This window comes from Erigeron canadensis, chromosome 9 (genome assembly GCF_010389155.1).
Source record: "Erigeron canadensis isolate Cc75 chromosome 9, C_canadensis_v1, whole genome shotgun sequence".
NCBI lineage: Eukaryota > Viridiplantae > Streptophyta > Magnoliopsida > Asterales > Asteraceae > Erigeron > Erigeron canadensis.
The window spans coordinates 4,619,331-4,630,395 of NC_057769.1; the positions used below are offsets into that span (position 1 = coordinate 4,619,331).

Sequence of the window (11,065 nt, forward strand, 5' to 3'; positions counted from 1 at the left end):
GGTTTTGGTTTTCTTAAAACCGAATGAATCGGTTTTGGTTTCGGTTTTAGGCAAAAACCAAACCAAACTGATCCATACTCACCCCTAGTAGACATGTAGTAACCAATTTCGCAACTTTCATGTTGACAACATTGTTGCACTCCACTAAATTGTGATAAGTTGACTCCAAAGCAAGTCCACGATCGATCAAATTGACATAGATAAAAATGAATCCCATGTAAGGGTTATCAACTTATCATCGTAACGTTTTACAAACAAGTAATTATATGCAATTTTAGTTAGATAAAAATATCAAGTATGTACTCCAAAGTCCAAACTAAGGCTAGATTTTCTTTGGTCAAACTTATCTATACTTATTATATTTATATTACTTTATTAAAATTTTACACTTTCAAGTTTTTTAAGTTACACCTTTTGTATATGCGATATCATCATCTTAATCTCACTACCAGTTCCTTATCTCTAAATATTTTCAGTAATTCCTTTACATCACTTGACGTCGCTGCCACCCTCAACAATCACCCCCACTTCCACCAACAGTTTCCGTTACTATACCTTCGTCGCTGTATTACACGGATACCCTTCTAGTTCAGTATAAAAATTAATCCATCTAAGTATAAAATTATTACTTTTATCTATGTTTCTAAAATTTTTAATTATAAATTTTTTATCTAACTAAAAATATATATTATTCTTTTTGGAACAGAAAAAAAAAAAATTAACAAAATGTATGTTATTAAAATATTATATCATTGAACTAATGTTCAAACATAAGCTATCACTAACAAAATTAACATATTAACAAATCATGTTATATTTTACACGGTTTAATAACATATGACAGAGCACCAATAATTATTTTTTGACACAACCAATTAAAATAATCCTCATGCTACATTATACAAAAACTAGTTAGTTAATTTTATTTTGAAAATCTTATTTAATATTTTTTCTAAAAAAAATCTTATTTAATTGAGAAATGATATAGTTACAATCAGCCATAAATCCATAATCATATTAACACCCCTTTTTTTTTTTTTCTGTCTTTTTGTAATCAACCAACTTACATGTCACACGTATCTTACATACATATATTCGTTCATATATTGTGTTATCTAAGTATAATATACATAAAATTTATCATATCAGATCATATCATTCATTTCATTAACACTAAAACTTTTTGCTTTTTGAGTACAACACGTACCACCAACATAATTGATTAAGACATACCATTACTCGTTGATATACATACATACTTATTATAAGTGTAACAACCCGACCCGTAACTAGTTCCAAAAACAGAAGGTGACACGAATGGTGCAATTGGGCGATGGCGACGTAAATATATTTGAATTAATGGATCAAAGAAACAGGGGCCCGGTTTGAAAATGGGTAGGTGAAAGAGGATGAGCCCACGTGTGTATGGTGATAAAGAAAAAAGGATCTTGATGTTTACTTGACACAAAATATCCACCGTAGAAAAACATTAGGTACGGCAAAGGGACATTAATTACTCCTATAGTAGTCCTATACTCCTATATATATGTTGTTCCTACGTTTGATTTGATTCCCTTATGTAAAGTATATATACTACTACTAGTATATGTAGTTATCATTTTGATGTGTTCATTACAAGAGTTTATTAGGACGTAATTAGCTTAGTAATTTACTTGAAGAAGACGCTTTAAATAGACCTTATCGATTGTGGAATCGAAGTGGCATACCGGCATGAGGTTTGATCATTTGTGTGACTTATAAAATTTTTATTTTTTGAACATGACTCGTAATTTTACCACTGTTGGATAGAAAGTGTATTTGAAACCCCATAAAATAAAATTATATTGTTTTTATATACTAGAATTTCCCGATCGTGTGGTTTAATCTTTCCGATTCTCGGCTCCGGTACTAATAAATTAGGATCGATGACCACGAAGACATAAGCCAATAATATGAGGAATAAATAAGCAAAAGATACAATACCATATTTGGCTAGGCTCATCGGGCTTAAGGGTATTTGTGTTTACGTTTATAAAATAGATTATGCATTTAAAAATTATGTTTTGGAAAAATAATGCTTTTTCAAAATTGTATTTTGTCTCTAATAAAATGCAGATAATCATTTATTTTGCGAAACACATTTTTTCATTATTTGCGTCATGTAAACGTAAAAATTCGATAATCAACTCAAAATGCAATTACAAACACCCTCTATCAACAACCATTTTTAAAAAAATATATTATATAAAATAAGCATGTAGTTTTTGTTTTTGGTATTTGATACACTAAATTATATCCCCTGTAATATGCGGATAAACATATATAACTAATATAATACTAATGTTTTTATATTGACAAATTGTAAATAAGAAATATTAAAAAACAATAATGGTATATTTGTATATATATATAATTAAATAAGTTAAAATATATGTAAAAAAAGAACTGCATGATGTAGATAAAAAAAAAAAGAATAGAGATTCTAATAAATAATTAATCACATACCTAATATTCATATTACATTTGTAACATTTTTATTCTTTTAACAAAATTAAATAAAATATATTGAAAAACAGTGATAATGTCATTTTTATATTTTTTGATTTTTCTAGACACCATATACAAATCAAAAAAATCTTTTATTTTAAATATCATAAGATATTAACGATATAAAGTTATACTTATTATTTTTATTAATATTTATTACGTTATATGATAAAACATATATAAATTCATAATTTGATTTAAAAAAATTAAAAATAAAACTAAAAAGGTGATTTTTAGAAATAATATAAAGTTTAAGAATTATTTTTCATAATAATATTATTAAACTATTCACTTTCTATAATTATAAAATGTAGGAAATTACTTTCTATACTTAATGATTATATTTAAATTTATTATATTAAAATTAAAATTAAAAAAGTTATATAAAGTATATGATATCAGCATATTAATCTAATGGTTCTAATTAAAAGTTGAGCTCATCTAATGGTCTAAACTTCTTTATTTTGAAATTAAGATTTCTCTTTTATATATATTTAGAGATTATAATATTAATGTGCGATTGATTTGTCATCTAACTTACATGTCTAATAACATCATAGCCACTTAAGCCTTATTGTATACTCGAAACACATATGACATATGTCCGGAGGGAAACTCATAAAACGAATTATTAGGGTCGCATTTATTTGTATAATATGTTTTCTAGTTTCCATTTCTAATTTTTAAAATATTGAAGGAGTTTTCCATCTTTAAAAAACAAATTAAAATTTTGAAAACGCATTCAAAACTAAAAATGATATTTTCATTTTTCAAATTAAAGAACATGTTCTAATATACTTGGTTAAGTGAGAGGTTGGAGTGAAATGGAGGCGGGGGTGACGGGGGCGGCAACGAAGGGTGACGGAGGGCATGGATAGGGCGTAGGAGAGTTAAAACAATTTGAAGTTTTCAAATTTCAAAAATTGAAAAATGAAAAGTGTAAAACAATATATAAAAAAAGTGTTTTCTAGTTTCCCATAGAAAAGAAAAAAACATTGGTTTTTGATTTTTGAAAATTATGATTTGAACGCTTTGTTTCTATTTTTCATGTTTTCTTGAAAAACAAAATTAGAAAAACAAGGAGTGCTTTACCCAATTAAACGGCATCCCTAGCCTTCCCGTACTTTTCTCTCGACTACCTCAATAAAAACCGAATGCGTTATCGATCTATTTGGCCGGTATATCAAATTTGGTAAGAACCTGATTCGATTTTAACTTTTTGGCTTACATACCTATCGATCTATTCGGCCTGTATATCAATACTTACGAAGTTACGCTTTGTTTTCATTTATTTCTTTCAATCTTACATTCAACGCACAAGACTAAAACTCACGGTCAAAGAGTATTTGAATAACTTTTATATTTGTTGTATACAATTTGATGAATAGTCGCAACTTACAAGCAAAGATAGATACGTACATATGAAGAAAAAAAAATCTTTGATATAATGAGATTAATTATCACACCAAAACTTAAAATGCTAATCAAATGAGGTCCATAAATTGCAAAACATTAATTTAAGCTTCTACGAACTATATATTTTCAAACCTTTTTTGTGGTATCAGTCCTACTAAATTGATTAATGACATAATACCCCCTTGTACTTAATAGCACAAAGTTCTAAACTAATAAGTACCAAATAAAAATCCATGCATCATATATCATGGCATGTACAATCTATTTCCACATTTGCACCTCCATGCTTCAGGGTAATACTCGGCGGTGACCGGTGTCCCAGGTGGCACCGGCACATGGACCGGTTTGCACGGGGTGCATCGCCCACATTTCCAGCTGCATCGTGGTGGCGATGACCCCGGACCACTTATTCTCCTCCTCAAAAAGGTGTTAGTAGTGGTCCTAGGCAACGTAGTCACTTTTTTGCTGCTGGCAGAATCCTGGATTTAGCAAGGTACGAAAAAGAAAATTCATTAGAGTTTAGGAGATATGTACATTGTGCTTTATGAGTCGTACATTACATCATATTTAAATATAACGATGTATGCTAACATGCGCCTCTACTAAAAGGGTACATGGCGGGGTTCACGGGAACCTAACTTATTTGCGAACATGACCCCGATTTACACGGGAATGGGCCCTTTGGAAATGACTAATTGTTGGGGTCATATGTATATCTGGTCAGTGGCTAATGTGAACGTTTCATTTGCTAACTTACGCCTCTCCATATTACCATATAGATAAGCAAATATTCACATAATAAATAATGGAAAATGATATTTATAATTCTATTATCCTAACATTTTATTAAATTGTTATGTCTTTTACATTATATTGTATACAACGATCGGGAAAGAAATACGGTTGATCCACCTTCAACGTGAAATCCTGGCTCCGCCTCTGATGTAGTTTGTAATTATGTATAATAATGTATAGAATTATAAACATTTGAACAAATATATGAATGAATAACAAATTAGTCATAATCTAAAAGCTATGTTTATCAATTATAATATTTACAACCTTATATGTTATGTTACACTTTTAGGTAAATGCCAACTATACCCTTATTATTAAGTTCAAATGTTTTTGTGTGGTATTATTATTAATGTTTGATTATATATATAGCAATTAAATAAATTTGTAAAAAACTGACCGATCCAATTTACAAAATAATGAATTGTAGTATTTAGTTATTAACATGTTATACGAGTAACTATTTAAGTGTCAAAAGTAGTAAAGAAGACCGTCTCCTTCGGTAAGCTGAGTATGGAGTAAAGGCCTTAAAAAAAGATACGATGCGCTATGGATATATATGTACTTTCTTAGGCTAAAAAACAAAGTACCTTACTTAATGTGTCTCGTTAATGTTCATTAATAGTAGTAGTAATAGTAATACTATAATGTAATAGTAATAGTAATGTAATAATATAATAATAGTTATAGTACTATAGTAATTAATATATTCGATACAAATTGCTTGCAATATTTACAATATTCCGAATAATTATAAAATGTGCTAAAGATTATTTTTTGACTTGAGTAATGTTAGATAAGCCTAAAATTGGCCTAATAATATACTTCATCCATTCAATCTTTGACACATAAATTATACATTTTCATTTTTTTAATTTTTAATTCTGATTTTGTTATGTGTCATTTTTTTTACTAGCATATCTTTAGGTTATCTTTTAAGTACATTTTAAGGAGTAACAACTTCTAATAAAAGGACTAATCTTATAATAAAGAGTTATTTGAAGAAAATGATTAGTAGTACAATTCTATTATTTATCTATCCGTACACGGTACATAGCATAACTTACTCAAGTGTACGTCCCAGTGATAGCTGGAACTTACAATAGAAAGATGTGAAAGTTCTAATACATTATATCTTCCTATCCTAACAACATAAATGGATAAACTTGTAATAATAGTTTAATAAGCATAGTACAAATTGTTAACGAATTAATAGATAAAAATATACTCGTAGTATATATCACTCTATCCGGAAAGAATATGAACTAATTAGATTTTATTAAAATAAGACTCTGTTACTTTAAAAGGAAAAAAAAAAAAAAACAGTAATTATTATAGAAGGTGTTAATTTTGATGTGTACTTTTATTAAACTATAATTGAAACCTACCTGGTCTTACCCTAATTTTGCATAGTGGCACAGATTATTGTACTCCAACACCTGACCCACGACTTTCCTCTCTTGTCTTCTATTAATTAACCAATTAAGTTATTCAAAAAAAAAAAAAAAAAATGGGTATAACATATTGACATGTATATGTTTTATTAATAATTGTTTTATGTCGGTTATTTCTTTAACTATGTGAAATTGAGACCAAAAACACTAACTTTGATAACGTTACATATTTAAAGAATGATCAAACTTTTTAATGTTCAACAGCAAGAAAAATATTCAAAATTAAAACAGAATATATATTTTCATTTGTTTTGATTTTTTAAAAGACACATGTGTTTCCAGATTGTTGTTACACTTTTTGAGACATGACTTTTCTTTTCGTTTTTTCCCCTTAAAATTATTGGTTAATAACTAAAAGATTAAAACATATGAAAGGATAATGTCCAAATATCAGCAATAGCATATCATTGGCTAGAAAATAGCAAAAAGTTCATTTCCATATGTACAAAATAAACTTAATATTTATTTTTGATTCTTTAATTAAACAAATTTTTTTATACTCTATCTCTAAATATTACGAGTACATTATTCGTTTGCAAAATTAAATGTCATATCTATGTTACACAAAATATGTTAAACAAAACTAATTTTGTGTATAATGTAATTATGATATGTACGTACATAAGAAGAAGTGGAGGAGTTACCTTAATTAATCATCATGAATTAAAAAAGAAAACAAATGTACAAAATAGAGGTTTTAGTGTAACTTTTTATTTTTATGGGATTAATTTCATGAAACAAGAAGTAAGGTATAAAATTTTTATCAGATTGAAGATAAAAATAATTTTTTAAATGAAAAAAAAGTTACTAATATATATAATATATCCATACACACCTGGAAGTAGAGATCAACTGTATCTTGGTGCTTGGAAGCTAATCCAGACTTGTAAACTGTAAAAGGAAGAAATTAATTACCATCAGTTGATCACATTAAATATAATTAAGAGAATGATTTAAAAAAAATATAAATAAAAACATACCTAAAGAAGGGTGGTTGTTGTTGAGAATACATATGGATATCAAGAACAAGAACAAAACTAATAATATTGTTGATAAAGGTTTTTTGAGAGTAGACATGAGTTTTGAATGTATGTATGTATATAATATTATATATATCACATATATATAATTAACCCACCAAAAAGATTTTTCAATATTTATGACTTAGAGATTTAGTGACACATGCAATACACTTTTGGAGCTAGCCAAAGAGAACCAGACCCACTAATTGTGTTTTGCACTTTCCTTATTATTATTATTATTATATCACACTCTTTACAAGGAGTAGAAGTTTGTAAAAATTATGGAGATCAGAAAAAGGGTGTTGGGAGAGAGAGGTAGCTATAGTAGTAGTAGTAGTAGTGTGTGAAAGTGAGAGTTTTTAAGAGAGAAAATGAAGGGTTAAGTTAAGAAGCAAATGGTATCCTCTGTGTTGCTATATTTGGAGGTGAGATTCTGTATGCAGATTATGGCCACTGTCTTTAAACAATTCCCAATCCCAGAAACTATAACACATGCATTATCTTTTTCTTTTTTCCCTCTATTTTTATTTATAACTTATTATATGAGTACTCACACTCACACATTATCTTTGTTTGACATTTGACCACTTTTGCATAGCTAGCTAGTAGCTACTTTACCAACTCTTTGTTAATTATAAGTATATATATGTTTTTTCTCTCTCTCTCAAGAAATAGACATATAGTGGTTCATCAATTGTTGGAGTTGGACCTTGGAGAAACAGACTACTACCAAACACTACTACTATTGCTGTCTATGGTCCATACATGCAACATTTTATAGGACACACATTTTTTGGCATCCCCTAACATTTATTTATTAGGCTTCTTTTTTTTTTTTTTTAACAATATATATTATGACGTATTTGTGAGGTTGATGTATATCCATTAGACCATTTATAAAGGTAAGTGAAAAAGATATATAAAAAGGTAAAGGTGAAAAGGGAGAATGGTTAAGGGGTCTAAGTGATGAGTAAAGGTGAAAGAAGGAAGGTGATTATGATCACTTATTTAAAAAAGACAAAATGTGGGGTCCATTCTTACATATTGATTAAATGTATTGTATTTTTAATTAAATAAAAACGGAGACCAAATGATAGGTGAATGGTTAAAGAAAAAAGTAAAAGGTGAAAGAAATGAGAAGATGATGCTGATGTGGCAGAAGAAAGTGCAGGTGAAAGGGTGAACGGTTACGAATGATCTAAGTAGAAATTAATATGAAACTTTTTAGTTTTCACATTGACATTTGTTTGATTCATTTACTAATGTCGGATTTGAGTTTGAATCCAACATAACTAATTAATCAGTATAACGTACATGATAGTCCGGATCCAAAACGATTGTATATATAATCTAGAGTAAATTACACTTTTCGTCCCTGAATTTGGCATGTTTTTCACTTTTGATCCCTAAACTTTAAAAATTATAATTTTGACCCTAAAGTTGGCAATTTTTTCAATAATCGTCCTCTGGCCTTACGGCGTTAAAAAATGCCCGTTAACGTACACACATGCTAGACACGTGAGGGCACTAATGTAATTTCACCTTACACGAGGGACGAAAAGTGAAACAATAGCTACTTGAGGGACGAAAAGTAAAAAAATTGCTACTTGAGGGACGGAAAATGAAAATCATACAAATAAATTTATTCTTCCATTCTTTCTTTTCCGATCATTTTTACCGATGGAATTTTCCGGCTAGACATTTATTTTCTGATGATACCTAATAAAAACTAGACTTTGAATCCAAATCTAAACCACAAACAAAATCATTTACTCAAATTCATGACATTCAAAACACAACCAATTAAACAAATTATAGTTCAAACATGTCAGTCATCTTTTTTTTTTCTTTTCTAAATTTTGATTTTAATTGAAAGGGGGACGGTGGATGGTGGTAATTCTAGGTGGCGGCGGTTGCTTGGTGGTGATTCGACGACGGTTGGTTGGTGGTGAATGTAGACGATGGTGGTTGGAGGTGACTGTAGACGGCTGTGTTTGGTGGTAATTGTAGGCAGCGGTGACTGGTGGTGATTGTAGGCGGTGGTGGCTGGTGTTGATTGTAGTGGCGGTGGCTGGTGGTAATTATAGGCGGCGGTGGCCAGAGGTGGCGGTGGGTGGCAGTGGCTCGTGGTGGTTATAGACGGCGGTGGCTGGTATTGGTTACAGACGGCGGTGGCCGGTAGCGGCGAGAATTGTTGGTGGTTATTAGGTGGTGGTGATTGGAGAGGCGTGAGGGTAAGCGGAAATAAATGTCTAGTCGGAAAATTTCATCGGAAAAGAAAGAATGGAAGAATAAATTTATTTGTATGATTTTCATTTTTCATCCCTCAAGTAGCTATTTTTTCACTTTTCGTCCCTCAGGTAGCTATTTTTTCACTTTTCGTCTCTCGGTGTATGGTGAAATGACATTAGTGCCCTCACGTGTCTAGCACGTGCGTACGTTAACGGCCCTTTTTAACGCTGTAAGGCCGAAGGACGATTATTGAAAAAATTGGCCAACTTTAGGGTCAAAATTGTAATTTTTAAAGTTTAGGGATCAAAAGTGAAAAACGTGTCAACTTTAAGGACGAAAAGTGTAATTTACTCTATAAGCTATTAATTTAATTTAATCCAACATCCTCTAAAGTTGATCTCAAACAATCAATCGAAATTCATTTTCAGTTTTTCACTACTGTTCATTAGGTGTAACATGGTGAAATATCCCTATTGATGTTTTACCATGTTATAAAGATAAATTGATATACCAAAAATATTTTTATGTTATATTTATTCATTTAAACATTTCTATCTAATATGCTTATAATTCCCTTAATGAAATAATTTATAACATAATTAAATTTATCAATCCTTAAAATAACTACATTGCTTTATTTAACGTCAATTACTTTTACAGTCACTACCATCGACGCCCCCACGCACCACCCGTCACAACCACAGTTGCCGATACCACCGCCGCCACCCGTCGCCACAATCATCCCACGCTGTTACCACATTGTGCGGGCATATGATTCGTCATTAATAACTCGTTTTGACTAATTTTATTTAATCTACACGTCTATCTTGTGTGGGTCGCGAAGTGCTTGCAAAGTATACATCTTTGTTTTCAAACAAAAATTGAAAATTTCACTTGTAACAATACAAAAATAACATAGGTAATGAAAACAATGCAATTATTAATTAAAGAGTTGTGAAAACTATGTAAACAATACAATATCAGATAGATGCACCTAATCTAATCAGTCTTCTCATCTTATAAAGCATCTTTTGCTACGTGTCATAGTAAAAACTTGGATGTTAAACATTACTTTTGTATGTAACAAGTTGGTGCATTATCACATATTTGACCATTTTAGACATTAAAAGGCCCACCTCCCATGTGTTGTCTTATTGGACATAACCAAAAATACAGTCATTTGATTTTTTAAATGAGGACTTTGTCACCACAAAAAATAGTTAAGGAGCCAAAATTCAAAGAATCTCAATTATTCAACCTTTTTTTTCTATCAGGACCTCAAACCCCCTTTTTCATGGTGTCATTTCATAGACAGGGTTTTAGAAAATCCTCAATTTTAAAAATAAATTACCACATCCTTAAATGTATTCTTCTGAGTTCTGATCAGGAATTAATAAAAGAAATAAGTAAAAAGTTAATTTTGTGCCGTTCTAAAAAAAAAAAGAGAACTTTGTAACCATACATATATAAGAGTTGATATTAACTTTAAAAGATATGAACAAACTATTATACCTTATCCTCTTTATCGTTAAATACTTTAATATATTTATATTTGAGGTATAACAATGTAAGAGTTTCTATATTAACAACCTTACAAGC

The 11,065-nt window shown here is 29.7% G+C and overlaps 1 protein-coding gene across 1 annotated transcript; it reads right to left on the minus strand.

The window, feature by feature from the left end:
• Positions 1-3,967: 3,967 nt before the first annotated feature.
• On the minus strand, positions 3,968-7,916 carry LOC122582482 (EPIDERMAL PATTERNING FACTOR-like protein 6). The gene is made up of 3 exons (XM_043754877.1): positions 7,193-7,916; positions 7,048-7,103; positions 3,968-4,442 (listed from the first exon to the last, which is right to left on the minus strand). The coding sequence occupies exons 1-3, from the start codon at positions 7,287-7,289 to the stop codon at positions 4,209-4,211; spliced, it is 387 nt and encodes a 128-aa protein (XP_043610812.1). The 5' UTR covers positions 7,290-7,916; the 3' UTR covers positions 3,968-4,208.
• Between the last annotated feature and the right edge of the window lie 3,149 nt (positions 7,917-11,065).